Below are 25,907 nucleotides of genomic sequence, written 5' to 3'. Positions count from 1 at the left end.
AGGAGCGTTAATGTTTCTTTCTTACCTCAGTTGTGTAGTTGTGTTAAAGGTTTCACTTCCTCAAACTTAGCACAGAACTTCTCTTTCTTTTGGGAGTTAATCAGAGAAAGAGACAGAGGGAGACACAGAGATAGCATCATCAACACAATCTGTTCGGGTATATTAGATTTTCAATTTCGTGTCTTACATTTTGGGTTCAATTCTCAGGTACGATATGAATGATCACACACTCACACTTAACTTTTGAAGCTCAGTTTTGAACCAATTTTGGATTCAATTGGTGCCATTTTTTTGTTCTTTTTTTCTCAACCCTTCTCCTTCACACTCTTCTCTTTAACCCCTTTTGGTTCATTCAAAGTGAGAACCTTTTCAGTTTTTTTTCCTACCCATTTGCTTTTCTTGCTGGCAAGATTTTTTTCCCTTCAGGGCATTCTCTGTTTTTGGTTCTTAGAAATTAGAACCCTTTATTTGTTTTGATCCATTCTTTTTACTTTCCTTTTTCTTTCTTGTTTTGTGATTGATTCTTGTACAATACTTTGTTTTTCATGCAACTGGATATACTAATCTCGTTTTCCACAATTGAAGAAACCTTTGAAGCTTCTGTTTCCCACAATTGCAAAAAATAAGGAGTTGGCTTGTGATTGACATTCCCCGCATATGTGAAATGTTTCAATTAAAATAAATAAATAAAAAAGAGAACTTGAGGCATTTTGATATCTTCATATCAAAGCTAAATGAAAACAGAAACAAGACACCCTGTACAATTCTATATGGTTTTTTCATCGCAATCATTGCCTTTATGTTATTATCATCGGTGTATTTTATATGTCACATGAGAGTATTTATAAATTGGGCCATGCTTTCATTTACTACCAGGGCCAGTGGTTTTCAACATGATAAGAATTTTTTTTTTTTTTGTCAAGTAGTGGTGTTCAGGCTTTGATGTAGAACATTGAAGTCGAATCCATTTATATGTTGGTATCTTCATTATTTGTAGCATTGAAGTTTTGATGATTTTATGCACCATTTTCGATTGCAAGTTTGTCATTAGAGAAAAATTCACATTCTTAAAGATTCAGAATTTTAGATAATTATATATGGTATATGAGTTGAGACTTCTTGAAAAAGAAGTAATACCAGGCATTCCTGTTTGCAGCTTGTGCAAATTCATATCTTCTCCTTCATACAAGGCTTACCTTTTGTAAGTTTTACTTTTTATTGACAAAAGCATTTTGAAACATGACCAGTGATTATATCTGTTTTTCCCTGCAGAAGCCATCTGCAGAAGAGGAGCTTGCAGCTAAAGAGAGTCTTTCAATTTATTGCAAGCCCGTAGAACTCTAGAACATTATTCAGTCACATGTTATGGGAAATGTACTCTATCTGATTGGCTATAATTATCTGCTTCTGTTATAATATTCTATTCTATTGTTTATCATATTTTATAATATGCATGAGGCATAGGGCTGACTGTATTTTTGGTGGCATTATTGTCTTATAAATTTTCTGGTACCTAAAGATATTTGGCCTGTGATAAACTACTATGGCATGTTGTATTGCACTATTGCTATTATAATTTGTCTCCGTTATGCAGCCATTATTCCTTAAGAGATGTTTGCGCTACAAGATAGAGGCGAAGCGCAAGAAGAGGTAAAAGTTATCATATATAGACATTTCCTTCTGGAACTTGCTGTCTTTAACAAATATATGTCAGTTACATGTCCATGAGTTTATCTCTGTGCATTGATAATTGAAATGGACATTTTGTGATTCAGATAATTACATGTATTTAATACCATATGTGAAACTTGGGAATTGAGAAACAAAATAATTGTGTGTATTTGCTTGCTATTATCATAAAACTAGTAGCAATTTAGGTTGCTGATATGAGAAGAGCTGTAAACCAAGTTGAATGAACAAGTTTCTGAATTTACACTTGCTGTTTTAGATTTTGTTTGGTTTTAAAATGAATAAGGATTAGGATTATCAAATCAAATAGTTCTTTGAAACCTATCAATTTAGTCCTCACCAATATATTTAGTAATTCTGTTCCTTTTGTCTGAATGAATTTCTTATTTCTTTTTTCAAGGGAAAAAAACCTTTTTTCTGTTTTAGATGATGAGGATAAATTAGTGTCTTATTTTTATGTAAACCTCTCAATCTTGTTCTATGATGGTGTTTGTTCATTCTTTCAAATAAGCTTGAATTTGCTATAATTTAAAGTGATTTCATACGAGATATTGTGTTCATTCTACTTTATCTGTATATAATGTTGTATTTATAAATATTGATTTTGATAAGCTAATGGGATATGTTATTTTCATATTTAGAATACAAATGACAGTTTTGTTCGCGAGGCGTATTACTGAAAAACAAAATGTGTTTCCAATTTATGTATGCCTTGCAAGGCGGATTTCTGATGATGGAACTTCAAGGGTAGGAATACTGCTGCTTAAAAGTTGAATCATTATTATTCCTGATACTAACCAGTTTCCTACTTCTTATTGTTAAAATACTTTATCTCTAAATTTTTTTTCTACTATATAATAATACTTTTTTGTTTTAACTTACCAAAAACAAAAAAAAAAGCACTCTGCCGTTTATCAAATCGGTCGGATTTTCATCTTTCGAAATTCCCCTGGAATTGATTTGAATACTCAAGTCCAAGCAAATTTTACACTCCCTGAAATCAATAAGTTAGCTGAGGAAGCTAAATCTGACTCACTTGTTATCTTGTTCATCAGCACTCTCACTGGTATGTATATGCTTATGTGATTCAATTGGGATGAAATATGTATAATTTTTGGTAAGTTCCTTTTTATGACTTTTTACTTGCAGGGGGAAACTCAAATTTATCTTCCGGAGTCGATTCAAACTCAATGCCTTCTGATTTGAGTCATCTGGCTTTATTTGAATGTGAGATGTGCTTTAATTACTAATTTTTATCTTTGACCATATTGTTACATTGTTATTTGAGCCCCACGTTTTTTAAATTTATGTACCTAGAGCCAATACTCCCCTAGGTCCTTGACGGGTATTGGCTTTGTTCACAATATGCTTCTATTGGGTCTCAAACCCCATACATTGCTAGTAAAGTCTCATCATGGACCAAGCTGCTAGGAGAGATATCCACATTTAATGCCTGACAGTGCCTCAAACAAGATTGTTTTTGAAGGAGGATACCTGTGGTGTGGCTAACCAAAAGAAAGTCCCCTAAGATGGAGCTCTATTAGTGTACTGAGCCACACTTCATGGTTTCTTGAGCCACTTCTAGTTTACACTTTTGTATGCTTTTCTCTTTTTTAAACAAAAATTTTTTACGTGACCATCTTGTTTTGTATGCTTTCCTTCTTATTGGATCATCTGGGTAGGCTGCTTGATGTGTCAAAAAATGGGTGTTAGAGCGTGTTTGGCTCCATTTGGGATGCCATCAACGACTTTGAACAGATCAATGCCAGGCGATCTTCGTGGTGGAGTTTGTCACTGGAAAGGTCGCCGGCAGTGGTGGTGATCAGAAAAGATGCTGGAAACCAAAGGTGGTGATCAGATTTGCGAATGGGAGAAAGAACATGGTTTGCAAACAAAAAGAAATCCCAGGGAAACTAGGTTCATCGGGAAAACGGTTCAAGGGCTGTATCTCTTAGGCTCTTGATACCATATTGAAAGAGAAGAAAAATAGAGACATCAGACTGAAACTGTGTGCCTATAAAGGCAACATGGACATAGGTTTATATAGACTTATTGTATTAATTACAAATAATTAGGATATTTTGCTTTATCTAAATCATTGATTTTGTTGCCTAAAATCCTCTTCTATTAAATTTAAATATTTTATCGTGATTTTCAACAATCCCCTCTCTCTCTCTCTCTCTCTATATATATATATATATATATATATATATATATATATATATTATGTGTGTATGTGTATATATATTATATAACCTTTCTTTCATAATGAATTCATGTATATAGTATCTATAACAAAAAATGAGTTCCCTTAGATCTCTTTGAATATTAATATGTGGTGCTACCTAAACCACAATTGTCAAATCAGGAATCATATCAAGGATAGTTTATTCTAATTGTTCTTATTTTGAATTGTGAATTGTGATTCGTAACATGTTGTACATAAAGGGTCCATGTAAAGTATTTTGGAAAGAATATTAAGGAGGAATTCTTGACCCTAAAATCAAAGTAAATTAATTGTGAATTCAATCTATGTGATTGATTGACAACTATTCAAATGTATAGTTTTCCCTCTTGTAGAGGTAGGTTGGGGAGGCAATGTGTGCTTCAACTAGAGTTGGCAAAATGGGTCAGATTTGTCGGGCTAGTCTGAACTGACCCAATAGATTATAATGGTTGAGCTCTAAGTTTCAAGTTTAAATCAAGTATGAGACTTTTTAGTCTGATTCGATAAAGTTCATGTCATAAATAGATTCGGGCTAGGCTAGCTTGGTTGAGCCACAGGCTGCCCACATCCTTATTTAGTTTTTCTAAGCGACTAAGAAAGTTTATTAATTAAGAGACAAAGACTAAATAAAATTATAACTTTTATAAACTTATACCCAAATAGTTGAATATTATATGTATTTGTGTGTGTGTGTATACATACATACATATATATATACATATACATATATACATATATACATATACTAACATATTATATATAAGTTTTTCATATTAAAAATAATTACAATAAATGTCACATTATCAATTTCAATGTTTTTCATAAACGTAATAATATAATAAATTAATTATTTATATTTTATTTATTACATTAAAGTAAAATGTCAATAAAAATAACTATCACAAAAATTATTTAGCTTGAATTTTGAAATAAAATTAAAAAAAATAACAAAAAAGTTAAAATGTCAAGCTGGCTCGATAAGCTCGAAGCCTATATAGGGTTGGATTTGGGTATCAATTTAGAAGACCAATTTAAATTTGGGTCCTTTTACCCTAGCCCATTAAAATATGTGGTTTACATCAGGCAAGCCCGCAATGGGCTAGGTAGCCCATTTTGTTAGCTCTATCTTCAACCTATCATAGTACTCAATAGTGTGCTATAGTGGGATAGCAGAGTGGAGCTGCCTTGGGACATTGTGGGATTGAAATAGTGGAGTGACTTTTAATAACGACTTTAACTTTTTGTGTGCTACAACAACATTATGATGGTATAGGCTTCAAACACCATTTTTATCACTAGGTAATGGTATAGGCTTCAAAAACCCATTTTTATCACTGGAAGATCCTTGTTTGGTTTTTTTTTTAGTTTGGTAAAATATTCCACAAAAAGTTGCCTATGTTTTGACCTTTTTCCCTTGCACCTTATATTCGCAACCTTGCGAAGGTTTGATATGCGACCAATAATTACATAGTGAAGCTACCTACATATTTTGAGAGGTTAATAGTATTGATATGATTTCTACTGTTAGGAGTCCCACATTGAATAGAATATGAAACTTAATGTGATACTTAAGCCTTGAGGCTCCCCCACCTAATGAACTAGTCTTTTGGGTTGGGTTCTCATCATGTGTTTAAGTCCTAACAATTGGTGTTTTCATTGAGAATTGGTCTATGAAATGGACTACCTATAGGCTGAATTGAGGTACAATCCGAATATTGATAGGTGAGTGAAGCCATCAAAGAGAAAAGAGCTACCATCAAGTCAGTGTTGATACAGTGAACGCAACTGTGGATGTCGACCCTTAAAGGGGACAGGAATGTTAGGAGTCCCACATTGAGTAGAATATGAAGCTCAATGTGGTAGTTAAGCCTTGAAGCTCTCCCACCTAATGGACTAGTCTCTTGGGTTGGACTCTCCTCATGTGCTTAAGTCCTAACATCTACATTTGTAACCATAAAAGACATATCACCCTAGCCAAAACTTACAATAATTGTTAGCGGTATTGTATAGTAAATACTATTCAATAGAACAAGATGTAGGAAGTTCAACTCAAAGTGAAGGAGCCTTTTTCCTCTAAATTGAAGGTTTAACAATCCCATCCTATGCCAAGAGTGTGTAGCACCTATAACTAAGGCCCTACCTAACAAATTTGTCACTTAAATAAAGATTGCATCCTAATGGCTTTGGTGAGGGTTCCATTGCCATTTGAAAATAAGAGCAATTTGTTGTTGACCTTGAGTTCCTACTTCCATGCCTTTCATCATAAACACATCGTTAACTAAAATGCATGCAATGGTGTCCACCTCTTTGCCCTCAGCTCTTGCTCCTTTGACTTCTTCACGAACTTAGTACGTGCTTGTATATGATTTCATAGAGAATTGGTGAGAAAACCAATTTGCCTAACTATCATGAATTGGTATGCAAGTACCAATACACAATTTGCAAGGGTAAGAGCAAATCATGTTTCTATGCCACTAACACCTACTCAAATAAGGAAATAAGTTAGCAAATGCACAATGAATAGAAAATATTTTCTAGGATTACTTCCTCATTTTGATGAACAACATTCCACTAAATTTCTAAAGATTTGTTAGGATTTAATTGCAAGGTGTGAGATTTGAGTCATGTTGGAAGTATGAGATTGACAACTATGGATAAGATGTACACAACCTCTCTCCCTACTATGCAAGTAGGAGGTTGTTTCCAAGATTTGAACCGTTGATCCCCATGTTACAAGGTAACAAGCTTACTATTGTAGTGAGGCTTGCCCTCCATTGGAAAAAGGAACAATAATGCCATAAAAGAGAAGAGATTCAACAAGGATGGAAATTTCATAAGAGCATATGAAGTAAAAAGAAAAATGATCTCAAAGTTGAACACATTGAAAAAATAGCGGGTAGAAGGAAGAACTTGAATTTTGATTAATGTATATTTGGTGCATGCAAGTGGGAAGGAAAGGACTAATAAAAATGGACTGGACCAAACTCAATCTCACAAGTTAACTCAATGGTGGAGGGTTGTCTAAGTCTTACAAGGACTTATTTTGGCCATATTCTTAGCTGATATGCGAAATATTTTAACAAAATCTATGGAGATAATGGCATTGTTGTAATGTTGTTGTGAAGTTACAAAGTTTTGGGAACTTGGTGAGGTAATGGAGTTACATATTCAAATTCATTCCTTTCTTGAAATCATCCATTAAGTGGACAATTCTTATTTTAGTTTATCAAGAGATTATGCTTCTATGTTTTTGTATTATACATGCTTCTATGTCTCATATGTAGCTGTATTGGATTTTTAAAACTTTTTTTAAAGGTTTGAATACTTTATGGACATGTATTAGTGAAATATCCAAGAGTATTAGTATCAGATACAGATATTTTGATATTGTGTTCAAATCATTGGATTTAGTAGTGAACTTTGAAGGAGGAAAAGGGATAAGAAGGACTGAATAACAAATTGTTATTAGATTGATAAGATGAAACCCATTGATACACTAAGACTATGAACTCCATAAGTAAATAATGGAAAAAAATCTGGAAAAGTAATGAATAGTTAATAACTCTAGGAAAAATTCCTCGATTAGTAAACTAATTGGTTTGATTGTATTTTCTGCAAATCATGTAAGATATTCAAATATACAATAAAGGTATTATAATATTTTTTTGTGGATATTTGAATGCTTGTTGTGGACTAATGTTTCCCAAATAACTTCTTAATGCATGATTGTATTCTCCTTTCAATTTTCTTCATTTTTTGTTTGACAGCTGGAAAATACTGCCTTTGTGGGAAAGTATCTTTGGAATCAATTTATCTGATTTTGAAGCACATGCCAAATTTTCGTTTGGGACAGAGCGTTAGTATTATGTCAAATGTGGATTTGCTTCCATGTATTCTGAAGGTTTGATGATTAACACTTTTGTTTCGGTAGAAAACACCAACATTACTCTACTTTCTGTTGTTCTATTTAAAGTATATGCTATGCATGGGCATTATATTTTAGGTCTAAGAATCCATTTCAAGCTTTATTATCTATACCTCATTGTTTGATATATGTACTAGTTCACAACTTCCTTAATGTTGCAGTCAGATTTTCTAAATGAGGGCACAAGAATCTCCATTCAAATTCCCTCTAATTTTGAGAATATGGTTAGTTCTAACTTGTCATTTCCCACTGAGCAAGAAATTCACACACCTAAACACCAAAAATGACTTAGATATCAAATGGAGAAATTATATTAATTGCTGTTTGTTTATTTTCTGTTCTTTCAATTTCTAAAGGGTACATCAAAGCAATTACAAATCTCAATTTCTGCTGAAGAATTTGGGGCCAAAGAACAATCTCCCTACCTTTCATCCGGCATGCAGTGAAGTACAGTTCTCATCATTATCTCATATGATTGGGTAAATTTTTATTTTATTTTCTCAGAAGATTCTATTATCCATTCAATCATTATAATTGTAAAGCTTATTTCTCTGTTTCTACGGAAGATTTCTTACAAAAAATGTAAACATAGTGACATGGATATCGTTGCTAATTGGAATTAGCTTTTTGCTTAGTGTACATGGCTACTTACTTGTTATTGAGTGTATCCACCTTCCTTGCTAGTTCCATATGCACTTACTATTCAACGCCAACTTTTTTGGCAACTTAGCCTTGGTCTATTGTCCTATAAGGAATTGGTTTCATAGTGAAGATTATGGATTCTTTTCTTCGTAGTTATAGTTACAAAAAGTACTCTGAGATTCAAGGTTGTATAGTGAGTGTTAGCTGCGGTTCACCATTGTGGCCGTGAAAGCCTTGAATATCTGTGTTTTCTGGTGCAGTAGTAATGGACTCGACATCCGCAAAGACAAAATGCTACTACTGGGTTTCTGTAATGGTGTGTTTGGATTGAAGAATTTAAAAGGGAAATGTAATTTAAGAAGGGATTTAAAATTTTTTGTGATAAAATTTTCTGTTTGGATATTTTATTAGCAGGAATTTATGTTAGAATTTTAATTAACTAAAAACAGCAGGATTTCAAATTCCACCTGAAAAGAGAGAATTGTAAAATTCCTTGTGTCTAGCCTTGCTCACGCTTGTTCCCTGTTCGCACTGGCTTGAGCCTTTCTTTCTTGATCTTCACTCTCTCTGTCTCTCTTGTTTGAGCCCTTTGGCTCTATCTCACATCTTGCATGCTCGATCCCTAGTTCGTTTCTTTCATTTCTGATTTCTTCTTTATCTAGGATTTTTCGTGTTTTATTTTTTATTTGTCTCTGCATTTCTATACATTTATAATTTATTCTCTAATCTAGGGTTTTTGTGTTTTTTTCTATTCATATGTTTGGTAATCTGATTTCCATTTTATGGTTTTGGTACCTTTACAACTTTAATCTGTTGTACTGTAGTAGCATTTGATTTGCTGTTTTGGATAATTGTGTGGTGAAAATGATTGTTTTTCTCCTTCAAAACATTTACAAATTCACAAACTATATTCGGTATGTTAGAAATGTATGTGCAAGGATGCCTGAGATCATTAAGAAGTTGGCTTTAAATTGAATAGATTAACAAAGACAACGATCAGTTTTCTTTGTATTAAAAATCTACATGTAATTCAAATTGTTGCTGAAAGTACCACATTGAATGACAATCTCCACTTCATGCCTTAGAACTTTTATATTCTGAATCAGATTATCTATTAAATTCTCATATTTTGTATATTATTTCCTCACTTTTTAAGAGATTTTAGCATACTTGCAAATTAAAACTCATGGTTTACTTGGTTTATCATTTAATGCAGCTACCATTCAAGTGTAATAAAACACATATCTCTAAGTTCGCCAAGGAGAAAGATGAATTTCTTGTTCCTGATATGAATAATAGCTAAATGGTTTAAATAAATAATTATTTTAACTCCAAATTTAACAAGCTCTGAAAAGCTGATTAGAAAAACTTTAATTTAAGAAGAGTATCAACCAATCTAATGTTTACTGTCGTAAGTATATTAGGCTTAATCATTAAGTTCATATTATCAAAGAAACTATAATTCCATCTCATAAATCTCAAAACAAGTTATCATTCCATCCTAAGACAATGCTTATCATGAAAATGAAAAAGACATTCATTTGAAAGATATTTGATTTGAGGGAGTTAGAGGAAACGCAGATCTATTCATATGCCCCATTCAAGAGGGAATTACCATCATAGGTAAGTATTGTGCTTACAACTATAGAAAATTCCACTCATACTAAGCAGAATGCTACAAGCAACTTATATGGTATTATGATAAAACCTAAGAAGCAAATTTACAAAATTGAACTGGTTCAAGTCTTTCTCTTTCTTAATAAATTATTTATCATGTTTCACAACCAGCATCCTGATCATCCTAACACCTAGAAGATAAAAGGTTATACAAATGGTTTCATGAGTATCAGATAATAGTTTCTGTTAGAATAGTGGATTAAGCCTAACTCAACCCTACAAAACTGGCTTGTAAGGTGAGGGTTGCTTTCCACTTATATACTATTCAATTACCTAATTTCTAGTCGATGTGGGACTTGGGTTTTTCCCAATACACCCCCTCATGCCTATGAGGCATGCATCAATGGTGGGTGGCCCATTTTTAAAGTGGATCTAAATGGCTCTGGTACCATGTTAGTATTGGAGTATAGTTTTACTCCTTAATTGTCTGTACACATTTATTACTATTATTACTGTTATTATAGACCAATCTTAATTGGCTCTATATAAACCTGCCTTGTACATTATTTTCAGTCAGTTAATGAAAATATATTCTTTGCCTATTGTAAACTTTCTCTCACCTCTCTTGCTCTCTCTCTCTTTCTCTCTCACATATAATTCTGTTATGGTATCATAGAGCTGCTTGATCCTCTTCTTCTTCTCTCCGTTTCTGTTCGTCCAGCAATCTCCCTATGGCTGAATCTACCTCTACAATGAATTCTTCCCCACCACCACCACCTCCTCCGCCCATCCATGCTACCCCCTTTAACACCGTCCCTCCCAAGAACCCTCCCCCTAACTCTCATCCGTCTCTTACCTTCTCTCACACCATATCCGAAAAACTTGACACCAAGAATTATCTTCTTTGGTGTCAACAGGTTGAACCCGTCATCAAGGGTCACCGCCTTCACCATTATCTTGTCAACCCGCAGATTCCTCAGAAGTTTTCAACCCTTGCTGATCGAGATGCTGGTCGCATCTCTGAATCTTATCTTGCCTGGGAACAGCAAGATCAATTACTACTTTCCTGGCTACAATCCTCCATGTCTAAAGACATGCTTACACGAGTTATAGGTTGCAAATCATCCTTCCAACTTTGGGACAAAATTCACTCATACTTTCACTCTCATATGAATGCCAAAGCCCGTCAATTGCGCAATGAACTCCGCAGTACCAGTCTTGAAAATCAGACAATCTCTGAATATGTGCTTCGAATTCAAACCCTGGTTAACGCTCTCACAGCCATCGGCGACTCTGTCTCTTCAAAGGAACATCTCGATATCATTCTTGAAGGCTTACCCGAAGAATATGAATCCACTGTGTCTCTCATCAGTAGCCGTTTTGACCTTCTGTCCATAGATGAAGTCGAGACCTTGCTTCTTGGCCATGAATCCCGTCTTGACAAGTTCAAGAAGAAAGCCGCTGCCTCTATCAATGTCACCACCACCACCCCTGAACCCAATCTGCCTCTCACACATCCACAAGCAAATCTTGCACATCAAGAAAACCGATCTGCCTTTTCTCAGCATCGTGGGGGTCGCACTAATTTTCGTGGTGGCCGTTTCTCTAACCATGCAGACCGAGGACGAGGCAGATTCGCTGGGTTCCAATGTCAAGTCTGCCATAGGCATGGACATGTTGTTTCCTCCTATTATTATCAGTTTGATGAAACTTATGTTCCATCCTCACCTCTTGAAGCACCCGCGTACCACTCTACCAACCAACATGCAAACCCAGGCGCGTGGTACAGCAATCCACCTGCTTCTCCTTCTCCTCACCAAAACGGAATTCTTGGGCCTAGACCTCAATTCACCCCTCAAGTCCACTTTACCTCCACCCAGGCGCAACCTCAGGCCATGATTGCTTCATCCTCCTCTTCGAGCAACAACAATTGGTATCCGGATTCTGGGGCATCAAATCATGTTACCAATGTCTCTCAAAATATTCAACAGTTTACTCCTTTTGAAGGACCCGATCAAATCCATGTTGGTAATGGACAAGGGCTTCACATTAACTCCACAGGTGTTACCACCTTTCATTCTCCAATCAACCCTAAGTTTCAATTTGCTCTAAACAATCTTCTATTTGTGCCCTCCATCACAAAAAATCTAATCAGTGTTAGTCAATTCTCCAAGGATAATTTTGTATACTTTGAATTTCACCCCTACGTTTGCTTGGTCAAATACAGGATACTAAAGAAGTTCTCCTCCAAGGCTCGGTTGGTCCTGATGACCTGTACCAGTTTCATGCACTTATTCCAACTACCAGTACACAATCTGTCCAGCGTGTGCAACCAGCCAGATCCTCCTCTGTTAATACAGCAGCAAAGAGTTCTGTTTCTTTTGCCACTTGGCACTCTAGATTAGGTCATCCTAATGTTGATGTAATGAAACATGTTTCCCGGAACTTCAACATTCAGTTTGTGACCAATAATAAATCAGATTTCTGTACTCCTTGTTGCCTTGGTAAATCCCATAGATTACCTTCCAATCTGTCTAATACTGTTTACACTACACCATTTGATTTAGTATACAACGATTTGTGGGGACCTGCTCCGATTACATCTACCTGTGGCTATCAATACTATGTCACTTTCGTTGATGCTCACACACGCTTTACGTGGATCTATCTTCTCAAAAATAAAGCTCAAACCTTTAACGTTTTCAAGCAGTTTCATGCTATGGTTAAAAATCAATATCACCACCCGATCAAAGCATTGCAGACTGACTGGGGTGGTGAGTATCGCTCCTTCACAACTTATTTAAATGAAGTTGGAATTCAACACCGTCTAATCTGTCCACACACACACCATCAGAATGGAGTTGTTGAAAGAAAACACAGGCACATTGTTGAACTTGGTCTCACCTTGTTAGCTCAAGCTGAATTACCTATGCAATTTTGGGACCATGCCTTTCTTACTAGCGTTTATCTCATCAACTGCCTTCCCTCTTCCTCTATTCAAAATGCTGTTCCTTATCGCAAACTCTTCCACCAACCATCAGATTATCTCTCTCTTAGAATATTTGGTTGCTTTTTCTTTCCACATCTTCGGCCCTACAACAAGCACGAACTTCAATTTCGATCCCAAGAATGTGTTTTTTCTAGGTTACTCTACTTCTCACAAAGGTTACAAATGTCTTGCAGCTGATGGACGTCTATATATCTCAAAAGATGTCGTGTTTCATGAAGCTAAATTTCCCTACAAGGATCTCTTCTCCCCTTCCACAGTTCATGTCTCCCAACATCCTATTTCGGTCCTTCTCACTATAACCCCCACTCCAACACCCTCCCATGAGACCAGACCCACTTCCTCTAACCCACCCGCAACCTCACCAAACCTGACTTCTGATTCCTCCACCACTGGTGTAGTTGCCACGGGTACTTCTCCCTCCACTTTATCCATTCCAACATCCTCAAACCTTGAACTCACCTCTTCTCCTGTCATTCACCCTCACAATGTTCATCCTATGACCATAAGAGCAAAAGATGGAATAGTCAAACCACGTCTACAACCCACACTTCTATTAACTCATGTTGAACCCAAAACCACCAAACAAGCCTTATCTAATCCTACCTGGTCTGCTGCCATGCAAACAGAATACAATGCCCTTCTTCACAATGGCACCTGGTCTCTTGTTCCTCTACCACCGCACCGCACTGCTATCAGTTGCAAGTGGGTTTTCCGTGTCAAGGAAAACCCTAATGGTATGGTCCAAAAGTACAAAGCACGTCTTGTTGCCAAAGGCTTTAATCAACAATTTGGCTTTGACTATCATGAAACTTTCTCCCCTGTTATCAAACCCATCACTGTCAGGCTCATTCTCACCCTTGCCTTAACTCATCGTTGGCCCATTCAACAACTCGACGTTAATAATGCCTTTCTCAATGGCACTCTTGAAGAAGAAGTCTATATGACACAACCACCAGGATTTGAAGCATCTGATAAAAATCTCGTCTGCAAACTTCACAAAGCCATCTATGGGCTCAAACAAGCACCTCGTGCTTGGTTTGACAAACTCAAATCCACTCTACTGCAGTTTAATTTTTATGCCAGTAAATGTGACCCGTCTCTGTTTGTATACTCTCATGAGAATAATGTCATTTACATCCTGGTGTATGTCGATGACATTATCATCACTGGCAATAATTCCACTATCCTTCATACACTTGTCTCTCAACTCCATTCAGTCTTCTCTCTCAAAGATCTCGGTGATCTTGATTTTTTCCTTGGCATTGAAGTAAAATCTCAGTCTGATGGTTCTCTCATTCTCACTCAAAGTAAGTACATCCGGGATCTATTAAATCGTACTGATATGGAAGGGTCAAAACCTATTTCTTCTCCCATGGTTTCTGGCAGCAAACTATCAAAAGCAGGCTCTGAAGATTTCCTGGATGCGTCTCTCTATCGTTCAGTTGTAGGTGCACTACAATATGCTACCATTACAAGACCTGAAATTAGCTTCTCTGTAAACAAAGTCTGTCAGTTCATGTCTCATCCTCTTACACATAATTGGGCTGCTGTTAAACGAATTCTCAGGTATCTGAAGGGCACTACATCTTGGGGCCTTCGTCTGCGACTTGCTCCTTCCTCCTCCTCTCTTTCGATTCATGCCTATTGTGATGCAGACTGGGCGTCTGATCCTGATGATAGGCGATCCACATCCGGTGCTTTCATCTTCCTTGGACCAAATCTTGTGTCCTGGTGGTCCAAAAAGCAAACTGTTGTTGCTCGCTCTAGTACGGAAGCAGAATATAGAAGTCTTGCTCTTGCCACAGCTAAAGTTACTTGGATCCAAACGTTGCTCTCTGAGCTTAAAGTCAATCATTCTACTCCAATCATCTTCTGTGACAACTTGAGCACTATGGCTCTTGCTCACAACCCTGTTCTTCATGCGCGTACCAAGCATATGGAATTAGATCTTTTCTTTGTTCGAGAGAAAGTGGCTGCCAAGTGTCTTCAAGTTGTTCACGTTCCAGCTATTGATCAATGTGCTGATGTGCTCACCAAAGCTCTCTCGCCTTCGCGGTTTTGTGATCTTCGGTCCAAGCTTCAAGTAGTTGAGTCTCCTCATCCTACTTGAGCTTGCGGGGGGCTATTGGAGTATAGTTTTACTCCTTAATTGTCTGTACACATTTATTACTGTTATTACTGTTATTATAGACCAATCTTAATTGGCTCTATATAAACCTGCCTTGTACATTATTTTCAGTCAGTTAATGAAAATATATTCTTTGCCTATTGTAAACTTTCTCTCACCTCTCTTGCTCTCTCTCTCTTTCTCTCTCACATATAATTCTGTTAGTTAGAATAGTGGATTAAGCCTAACTGTTTCCTACACATATCCTTCCTTCTTAACTTCAAGATCTCAAGCTTCAAAAATTTTATGGATAACAAAAATAATCAATCAATGGTGAAGATTAATATCAGGTGTAGTTTTGCAAATGGAAAAGAACTTTTAGTTCTGGAGGAAAACAGGGAAGTGGGGAGGTGTCACTCTCTATAATCTTTTCACATTCCATTTCTTATCTTTTTCTTGAACATAAATCATTACTCAATATGGTTGCTTTTGAATTTGGAATGTGGTGCTGGTATGATGTCAAATTTATTTGATTACGTATTAGGTTGGTGCAAATGTTTGATATGAACTAGATGCCTCACTTAAAATCACTTAAAAAATGTTTTCATCAGTAAAAGGGAATATTGCCATGTTATAATGATATTTGTTGAAGGAAGAACATATAGATTATATATAGATTTTTGTTCTAGTAGCATGTTGATTGTTCTGTTTTAAGATATTAACCACTTAAGCAACTTTGTTAGCTGACCCTCTAATTAGTTAATTATTTGTTTATCTTTTATGTTATTTATTATCTTATCAGTTAGTTAAGATAAGATCAAAATCTTATCTCTTTTATTCTCTTAATATAAATACCTTGTAAATACAATTCTATGATAAGGCAACAGAGTTCTTTTTCTTTTCTTGGAAAGGCTCCTTTCTTAACATGGTACCAGAGCTCCTTTCCTAGGGGCCTTGATTACCGCTGCCATCTCTGAATTTTTTTTTCATTGAACTTCTTCTGGTCTTGACTATGACAGAAGCTACAGATCCTAAAAGGAACATGGTTGCAGATTTCACGGATCCTTTCTTTGTACGTCCAAATGAAAATCCTGGTTTAGTGTTGATATCCTCTTTGTTGAATGGTGAAAATTACCACCAATGGTCAAGATCAATGAAGATGTGTCTCAAATCGAAGAATAAACTTCAATTCATCGATGGATCGTTACCAAAACCAGCGAATGATGATTCAAAATTCTTGGCCTGGGATCAGTGCAATACTTTGGTATTATCTTGGATCCTTCATTCTCTAGATTCTTCAATCGCACAAAGTGTACTATGATGGACAATGCCGCTAAAGTATGTAACGATCTCCGCGACAGATACTATCAAGGTGATGCCTTCCGCATTTGTGAGTTGCAGGAGGAAATCTATTTACACAAACAAGGCAACTCTTCCATAACTACATACTTTACTCATCTCAAAGGATTGTGGCAAGAACTTAATAACTCTAGACCAATCCCTTCATGCACCTGCAAGGTACCTTGTTCTTGTCAATTAATTCCCACAGTGATAGCATATAGAGAAAATGATTATGTCATCAGGTTCTTAAAAGGCCTTAATGATCAATACTCTACAGTAAGATCCCAAATTATGCTCATGGAACCCCTTCCCAAAATCAATAAAGTCTTCTCTTTATTAATTCAACAAGAAAGACAAATGAGTGTACAACCTGATAAAACACAAATCTTGATGAATAATACTGAGAGTTACATTGGAGGATGAGGGGATTTTGGAAGAGGAAGAGGAAGAGGCCGAAATCACAATTTTAGTGGACAAGGATACAAGGGTCGTGGCAAAAACAATAAAATGTGCACATATTGTAATAAATTTGGCCATACTATTGATGTTTGTTACAAGAAACATGGATACCCGCCTAATTACTTTCAAAAGACTAGTGCAGCCAACAATTACACTGTAGAGGATCAAATACAAGAGAATGATGATAATCATTCAATAGTTCGTGACCAAAAAGATGCTTCCAATTCTTCATTCACACCTGAACAACATCAGGCCCTCTTAGCTATGCTCCAAAAGGCGTCAGTAAACCATACTGCAAACCATATTGGGACCTCGCAGTCTACTGACAAATCAGGTACCATATGCAATATTATGCATATCATAGATCCAAATCTTGGGTTCTTGATACTGGGGCTACCGACCATGTATGCAATTCCTTATCCCTTTTTCAATGCTATAAAAGGATAAGGCCTATAATTGTGAAATTGCCTAATGGATCACAAATAACTGCCAGTTTTGCTGGAATTGTGTGTCTTTCTGAATATTTGATTCTCACTGATGTTCTATATATTCCGAGCTTTACTTTCAACTTGTTATCTATTTCAAGGTTGACCAACACCACTGACTGCAAACTCATTTTTGATGGAAAACGATGTCTTATACAGGACACCAATACCTCGAGGACGACTGGTGTAGCTAGCCTAAAGAATGAACTTTACTGCATCTCATTCCAACCACAATTAGAGCCCAACGATCATGTTTTAAATAATTTTCACTCTTACAAATGTAACACATGGCACTTGAGATTTGGCCATCCCTCTCATGAGAGGTTAGTTCAGATGAATAAAATGTATTCTAACATTGATTGCAATAAGATTGTTGATCCATGTGAAGTTTGTCACTTTGCTAAACAGAAGAGATTGCCATTCCCAGATAGTTACTCTAAATCTGCACCATCCTTTTGATTTACTACATTTAGACATATGGGGTCCTATTTCTATAGTTTCTTCATTTGGACACAAGTATTTTCTTACTGTTATTGATGATGCAACTAGATATACGTGGATATACTTGATGAAACCCAAATCAGAAACACCAAATCACATAAAATCCTTCATTCACCTTGTGGAAACTCAGTTCGGGGTTAAGGTCAAGACTCTTAGATCCGATAATGGGAAAGAATTCATGTTGAATGATTTTTATAATCACAAAGGCATAATCCACCAAACTTCTTGTGTTCAAACTCCGCAACAGAACAATATAGTGGAAAGGAAACATCAACATATATTGTCTATGGCTCGAGCTCTTATGTTTCAATCTAATATGCCGAAGTTATTTTGGAACCATGCAATTAACCATGCCACTTTCCTTATTAACAGGCTGCCAACCCGCTATTTGGATCACAAATCACCTTATCAAGCTTTATTTCAATGCCTCCCTGATATTAATTCTTTAAAAGTATTTGGTTGTCTTAGCTTTGCAACAACACCAAATGCTCATAGAGGCAAACCTGACCCTCGAGCCAAGAAATGTGTGCACTTGGGTTATAAACCAGGCACAAAAGGATATTTACTATTTGACATTGAAACTAAACAATTTTTTGTGTCCAGGGATGTTTATTTTTATGAAAAGATTTTTCCATTCACTGATATTCAACCCCCTGATCCGTCCAATCCTTTACCACTACCTTCTATCACCTTCTTTGATAACCACGATCCATGGTTCCAATCCACAGAAACCCCTGTCAGTCCAACCAACCAAACAACCAGTCCAACAGTTTCGAAAAACTCATCTTCATCCAACTTACCATGTAGAAAATCTACCAGAACACGAAAAACCCCAAACTACTTACAAGACTATCATCACTCTCTTCTTTCCTCAACTGCACCAAAAACCAAGTATCCTATTGACAACTACCTCTCTTATGATGCACTTTCCCTGAAACATAAATGTCTTACCTTATCTATCTCTACAAACATTGAACCACACACATATGAGAAGCAATTAAGCATGATTGTTGGAAACAAGCAATTGGTAATGAGTTAACTGCTCTTATGAACAACAAAACTTGGACAGTTACTCCTCTTCCTCCTGGAAAAAGAGTTGTTGGTTGCAAGTGGATTTTTAAAATCAAATACAATACAGATGGCTCTATTGCAAGGCACAAAGCTCGATTAGTTGCCAAGGGTTTTACTCAAACTGTTGGACTGGATTACTTGGAGACCTTTAGTCCTGTCATAAAAATGACAACTATTTGACTTATCTTATCATTAACTGCTTCCCTCAATTGGCATCTATATCAATTAGATGTCAACACGGCATTTTTACATGGTGATTTGTGTGAAGAAGTGTACATGAAAACTCCTCCTGGCCTCGAATCTCAAGCTCCTAACATGGTTTGCAAACTTGAAAAATCTTTATATGGCTTAAAACAAGCCAGCCACCAATGGAATGCCAACCTTTCCCAAACTTTAATTGCTTTTGGATATGAACAATCCAAAGCTGATTACTCACTCTTCACGAAGAAAACTCCCTCTGGTTTTACAGCTATATTAGTTTATGTAGATGATCTCGTCCTTGCTGGAAGTGACATTTCTGAAATACAACAAATTAAAGCTCTTCTCCATACTAAATTCAACATTAAAGATTTAGGCGAACTCAAGTATTTTCTAGGATTTGAGATAGCAAGATCTTAATCAGGAATCAATATGTGCCAGAGAAAATATGCTTTGGACTTATTGCAAGACTCTGGTCAACTAGCTTCTAAGCCTTGTAACACTCCTATGGATCCTAGTGTAACCATTAGTAAGGAATCAGGTACACAATTAGCTGACCCTTCATCTTATAGAAGATTAATTGGTCGGCTACTCTACCTCACGAATACTAAACCTGACATATGCTATGCAGTAACTAGACTTAGCCAATACATGGATACTCCTACAATTGTTCACCAACAAGCTGCCTATCGCATCCTTAGGTACATCAAAACAGCCCCTGGTCTTGGCCTTTTCTTCCCTAAAGAGTCTGACCTCAACTTAAAAGGATTCACTGATTCAGATTGGGGGGCATGCCATGACACACGTAGGTCCACTTCTGGTTTTTGTTTCTTCCTTGGGAGCTCTCTTATATCTTGGAAAAGCAAGAAACAAACAGTAGTGTCCCGCTCATCTGCAGAAGCAAAGTATCGAGCTCTTGCTCAAGGCACTTGTGAAGCACAATGGCTATTGTATCTTCTTCATGATCTTTGCATCGATCATCCTAAAGTTGTGGTTATATATTGTGACAATCAATCAGCATTTCACATTGCTAATAATCCTGTTTTTCATGAGCGTACAAAGCATATAGAAATGGATTGTCACCTAGTCCGAGACAAAGTCCAATCTGGAACCTTGCATCTCCTTCCTATATCCACACAGGACCAAATTGCAGATATTCTCACCAAACCCCTTCATCTTGGCCCTTTCCAGACACTACATCACAAGCTTGGAATGCTCAACATACATTCTAGCTTGAGGGGGGCTGTTAGCTGACCCTCTAATTAGTTAATTATTTGTTTATCTTTTATGTTATTTATTATCTTATAAGTTAGTTAAGATAAGATCAAAATCTTATCTCTTTTATTCTCTTAATATAAATACCTTGTAAATACAATTCTATGATAAGGCAACAGAGTTCTTTTTCTTTTCTTGGAAAGGCTCCTCTCTTAACAAAATTGCTTATTTATTTGTTTACATTCCAAGCAAAAAGGGCAGCGGCTGATAATTTTTATTGTTTTATTACAGGTGAACAACATGTTATTTATCTTAACATGAAATGGAGAAAGATTAAGTCACACAAACCCTTGATACATTTGGTTCTAGCATCAATGTTATCCTTTCAGTATTTGAGTGCATCAATGGGTGATGTGTCGTGAATAGTTTGTGACAATCACTTGGATAGTTGAATTACTTGCTAACATTTACTGCTAGCAATTTGCTGATCTGTTTAGAAAATGAATTGGTGAACAAATTAAACTCAACTGCCATATATTTATTCATATCTAATATTTGTACTATCACTTGCTTTTTTATTAGCCAAATTTAGGATATCCTGATTTATGTAGCTAGAAAATCCAAATTGAATGTGTGTTTTTTTTTATTTAATTTTTTTTTATTATATATAGCAAAATTTTACACCTATTCCGGTAACAGTGTAAAATTAGTTACTAATAATGTTAAGATTTTTTTTTATGTTGATAAAACAAATAAAAAAGTGAAATTTTAATTATTTAATTTAAATAATAGAATTTATAAATAAAAATTAATTATATATTTTGAATAAAATATTTTATAATAATTGAAATTCTTAAAATTTGAAATCTCTTATAATTCTAAAATCTTCTATCTAAACATAACTTAAAGGTGGAAGGCCAATATGTTGTGATGTTGTGGTAGTAGTGCTATCGCTCGTGTCATTAGTTACTATGATTTTATTCTTGATGTATGTCATTGTGGAGACTTGAAAATAGAAAATATAGTGGATGTGTCTTAACGGTGTGCAACATGCATTTTTTATTATTATTATAAATGATAGAGTGAGGATCTTTTCGATTCAAAGGTGGATCTACAATACAGAGAGGAGATAAGTGTAATCCCTCACTTTAATTAAATTATTAGTGTATATATAAAAATATTATATTTTACATCCTTAATTTTATATATTAAATTTATTAATAATTATTTTTGATAATTATATATATATATATATATATATTTGTATATATGATAATAATTATTAATTTTTTTAAAAAAATTGTCCCTACTAACCCGTCACTGTTTCCATTATTATCGAATAAGGAGTTAATAATATGTTGAAAATTTTTAAATTAAATATTATTGTCTATTTAATTTAGTAGTTAGTCAAAAGTTAATAGTATTTAGCTTAATTTAGGACTTTAGTTTTAGAATTGAGAGCTAAGAGGGATTCACTAGACGAATCTCCACCACTTAGCATTCCCTTACATGAGTTTTAACAATTATTACAATAAATGAAATCCTATGTTAGGCCATAAACACCGAGAATAGTTCAAATGATGAATTAGGCAACTTAAGGCAAAAGAAGAAGTATTAAGCAACCCAGTTGGAGGGCAGATTACGTTTAATAGCTTCTGATTCTTATGAAGGCAATTTTAAGTTTTGACCTACTTTTCTTATAGCCATTGCTTCTAGGTACAGTCGTTATGAATTTACTTTTCTTTTTTTTTTTTGGAATTTAATGGGCTTGTCTTTTAATGTGAATTAAGCGATGAAGTTTTTATTTTATTTTATTTTATTTTATTTTATTTATTTATTTATTTATTTTATCATATCTTTCATTTATATTATCACGGTTGGTGTTCTTAAAGTAGATAGGGATATTAAATTCTTATCATTCGTGTTTTCATGTTTCCTAAACCTATTTAAAGAATGTTTATATTAAAATAGTTATAAATATAAATTATTAAGAATATTTTAGTATATTTTTTCTTATTTCAATTAGTTTAGCTAAGAGCCAAAACTAATATTTTCATATATATATATATATAGTTGGGGGTTGATTATGTTTAATAGCTTCGAATTTTTATAAGGCCTTTTTTATGTTTTATCCTATCTTTTTATAGCCATTGTTTTTAGATATAGTTACTATGCTTTTACTTCTCTTTTATATTTAATGGGTTGATCTTTTAGTCTGAATTAAGCAATGAAGTTTATTTTTATCATAGCTTTTGCTTATATTATTGCGTTTAGTGTTATTAGAGTAGATAAGGATATTAGATCCTTATCATTGGTGTTTTCAAGCATCCTAAACTTACTTGAAGAAAGTTTGTACTAAAACAATTGTAAATATAAACTAATAAAAATAAATTAGTATAGTTTTTCTTATTTCATTTAGTTTGCACAAGAACCAAAACTATTATTTTCACATATATATATATATAGTTGGAGGGTTGATTATGTTTAATAGCTTCAGACTGTTAATTAGAAAGACCTTTTTATGTTTTAACCTATCTTTTTATGACAATCGATGATGACTTGACACCTCCTATCTTTGAGGCCATGCATCTTAGTAGTGAACATGCCATTGTTATTCACTCTACTATTAAGATATAATCTATTTGAAGTGAGATCAATTTAAATCGTTCTTCTTGGCTAGATGGTTAGACTATGGACATTGTCAAGTAATAGTATAATGAAATGTATAATTTACTAACTTTAAGAGCTACTATTGAGCTAAACACAAAAGACACTTCTCATAACCTTTCCTTTGTTCTTGGAGAGCTATATTGACCATGGATAATTTAGCTCTAGATGAAATTCTACACCCAAGACATTGTCCCCAAGGCTGCAATTCACTTTGTCTACAAGGGCAAGGAGAAGTTGCCTTAGTATGAGTTTGACAAACACCATGAGCGCCATGCACGTCATCATACCTCACAAGACATTTATCTTATAGGTATCAAACCTGATCGCTTTCCACCAACCAATGGAAGATATTTTGTTATCTATCCTCTCCCTTCCAAGACTGAGCCAACAAGTTTCAACAATCTCTCTGTCACACGCAGGCTGTATTGTTATTATTCTTTATATGATATTACTTTTCATATCTTTTTTCCTGGGAAAACAATATTTTTGTACAAGAAATGTTCAGGTTGTCAACATCAAATCAACCAGGTCCTACTACTTCACCTGTTTCTTCCCCAGCAACAACTCCACTTCTCCCTCCACTAACCAGTGAAGAGGACCGCAACAAGGTAATTGTTGGCCTCTACCAAGTTTTACACTAGACTCTAAGAAGGCTAGCACGATATGAAAGAAAATCCAACAAGCTATTGTCTTGCGTCAACATTGACATGAGTTTTGATGGGGAGGATGACTTTGCCTAGCTTTTACTAGTGCCAAAAAAGGGAATGTGATCAAAGTTTTTGTTTGTTTGCTCTGATAATTTTTTTTTAATTTCTAGATGTTTTAACCTTAATCAATATTTTAAAAATTCTAAACAATTTTACTATTTTCGGTTTGATCTTAGTAATAATTTTACAGTTCTTTACTCTAAACAAGTTTTATATTGAATATATTATGCATATTTTGCTTCGGTGCCAAATTTTATACAAATTATATCATGCATGTTTTTGGGGGGAGTCCCCTATACATTGCATATAGCACCTAAGTTATATAGACATGTTATATTTCTCATATGATCTAATATGTATGATAAGAAAGATATAAAAAAAAGAATGTTATGCCATATATAAAACACTTATGTGTGCTATGATTTAGCACCTAAGTTATATAGACATGTTATATTTCTCATATGATCTAATATGTATCATAAGAAAGATATAAAAAAAAGAATGTTATGCCATATATAAAACACTTATGTGTGCTATGATTTAGCTCTAAAATCTCTAAAAAAACTAAGACTAAAACTCATATGATCTGTATGTACACTTAGTCTAACATGCTCTAAGAATTAAAATTGAATATCATTCTTGTTGCTCTATTATGATCACTTCGTTTGTCTCAAACGCATATCGAATGATGATAAATGTAAGTGAATACGAGAAAATACATTTCTTTAAAGTATGTACTCGTGAAAACCAATCCACTTGAATGATCTTACAATGTCTTAGATGTGTGTCTTACATCACTTTGATAAAACGATTCCAAATCACTTTTGTGCTTTTAAGAAAAATTTCTTAAACTAAATTAAAAAAGCATTTCAAAAGTTAAAAAGTCAAAACGCCTCTAAAATTATCTTTTGCAAGATAAAAGCTTTTCAAAAAGTCAAGAGTTTTTTCGTCTTACCAACACAAAAATAATTTCCAAAACAAAAAATAGACATTTAAAATAAACAAAAATGTTTTTGTCACCATAAAATCGAGGAAGCTTTTTAAGTCAAAAAATGATCTTAGATCCCTCAGGTTTTGAAGTTTTAATGTTAACAAATGAAACATTTTAAAAGAGAAAATGTCTTCGAAAATGTTTATCAAACAAAGTGTAAGACAAGATCATTTGTAAGGCGACGTAAATCATATGAAACATATAATTTGTCTCATATACATTAATGCTCATTATTTATTAAGACTAATGGCAAAATTCATTTGAATGTCTTATTTTTTAACAGATCAAAGTAAAAAATCATCTTGGAACTCACAAAATTGTTAAAGATAATAAAATCATGCTTATTGTCAAAACGAAGGATGAAGATCCTTGAAATCTTACAAAAAAGCAAATAAAAGTGTTGTTGTTGTTGCTCTGCATTGAAATTACTTCTACAAGATCCATTTGGTATGAAAAGATGATAAATAACTTCCTTAATCAAATAAGAGGTAGCATTTTGTGAAATCTGTTTAAAGTTTGCATTAAATGAGTCAACTATTATCTCTCATCATAAGGAAAGACATTGAAAATAGATGAAGCAAACTTGTAAGTTGGATTCAAAATGTTGTAACTATCATCTTCTCCAAATTTATTATATAAGAAGATCTCGAAGCTCAAGAAAGAAGATACAATAAATAGAAGAGACTTGTACAGAAACATACTTTGTAAATCGTACTTGTGTATAAATCTCATTCTTTATTGTTAAAAGCTCAGTGCACTATATTGATTTATAATGTTTAAGTGAGACAAATACAACATCATTGTAACCTTCATAATCATTTTTATAAGGTAGAGCCTAGAGAGACTTGTCTGTAAAACAGTACTTAGTTGAGTCTGGAGAGGCTTGCTTGAAAATAATACTTGGTTGTTAATCATAGAGAGGTTTCTTGTGAAAATAATACTTGAGTAAATGCTTGAAGAAGCAGGTCAAAGAATACTTAGGGTTGAACAAGAAGTGACTTATTGGAAGAATACTTGTATCTTTGTTGAAAGATAGTGTAAATCAATATGGT

At 34.6% G+C, this 25,907-nt stretch overlaps 2 protein-coding genes across 11 annotated transcripts; both read left to right on the top strand.

Annotated features, from left to right (window-relative positions):
• LOC109813146 (polycomb group protein EMBRYONIC FLOWER 2) lies at positions 1 to 21,050 on the top strand. 10 transcript variants are annotated; one of them, XR_014428082.1, is made up of 13 exons: positions 1 to 157; positions 1,273 to 1,374; positions 1,595 to 1,650; positions 2,331 to 2,436; positions 2,590 to 2,755; positions 2,839 to 2,916; positions 7,684 to 7,817; positions 8,003 to 8,065; positions 8,198 to 8,320; positions 16,237 to 16,481; positions 16,579 to 17,351; positions 17,662 to 17,825; positions 20,779 to 21,050. XR_014428082.1 is itself a non-coding variant. In XM_020377274.3 (10 exons), the coding sequence occupies exons 2-9, from the start codon at positions 1,366 to 1,368 to the stop codon at positions 8,285 to 8,287; spliced, it is 702 nt and encodes a 233-aa protein (XP_020232863.1). In that variant the 5' UTR covers positions 1 to 157; positions 1,273 to 1,365; the 3' UTR covers positions 8,288 to 8,320; positions 20,779 to 21,050. The 10 variants fall into 10 exon arrangements, 1 of the variants encoding a protein (XP_020232863.1); XR_014428086.1 differs by adding an exon at positions 1,157 to 1,201 and having other exon boundaries at positions 28 to 157; positions 1,276 to 1,374; positions 16,237 to 17,351; XR_014428083.1 differs by adding an exon at positions 1,157 to 1,201 and having other exon boundaries at positions 28 to 157; positions 16,237 to 17,351.
• LOC109813151 (retrovirus-related Pol polyprotein from transposon RE1) lies at positions 19,705 to 20,526 on the top strand. Its single transcript, XM_020377285.1, has one exon. The coding sequence runs from the start codon at positions 19,705 to 19,707 to the stop codon at positions 20,524 to 20,526; it is 822 nt and encodes a 273-aa protein (XP_020232874.1).
• Positions 21,051 to 25,907: the final 4,857 nt, after the last annotated feature.

The sequence above is a fragment of the Cajanus cajan genome, chromosome 7 (assembly GCF_000230855.2).
Source record: "Cajanus cajan strain Asha chromosome 7, NIPB_CcT2T_4, whole genome shotgun sequence".
NCBI classification, from domain to species: domain Eukaryota; kingdom Viridiplantae; phylum Streptophyta; class Magnoliopsida; order Fabales; family Fabaceae; genus Cajanus; species Cajanus cajan.
This window is presented reverse-complemented; position numbering and strand designations above follow the sequence as displayed.

What these genes read in the sequence shown, in the direction of transcription:
- LOC109813146 (XM_020377274.3), top strand. An exon ending in GTTCATCAGCACTCTCACTG is followed by an intron (nt 2,756 to 2,838) that starts GTATGTATATGC and finishes TTTTACTTGCAG; the next exon opens with GGGGAAACTCAAATTTATCT. An exon ending in CCTCTAATTTTGAGAATATG is followed by an intron (nt 8,066 to 8,197) that starts GTTAGTTCTAAC and finishes CAATTTCTAAAG; the next exon opens with GGTACATCAAAGCAATTACA.
- LOC109813151 (XM_020377285.1), top strand. Translation starts at nt 19,705, where the DNA reads ATGTGCCAGAGAAAATATGCTTTGGACTTATTGCAAGACTCTGGTCAA.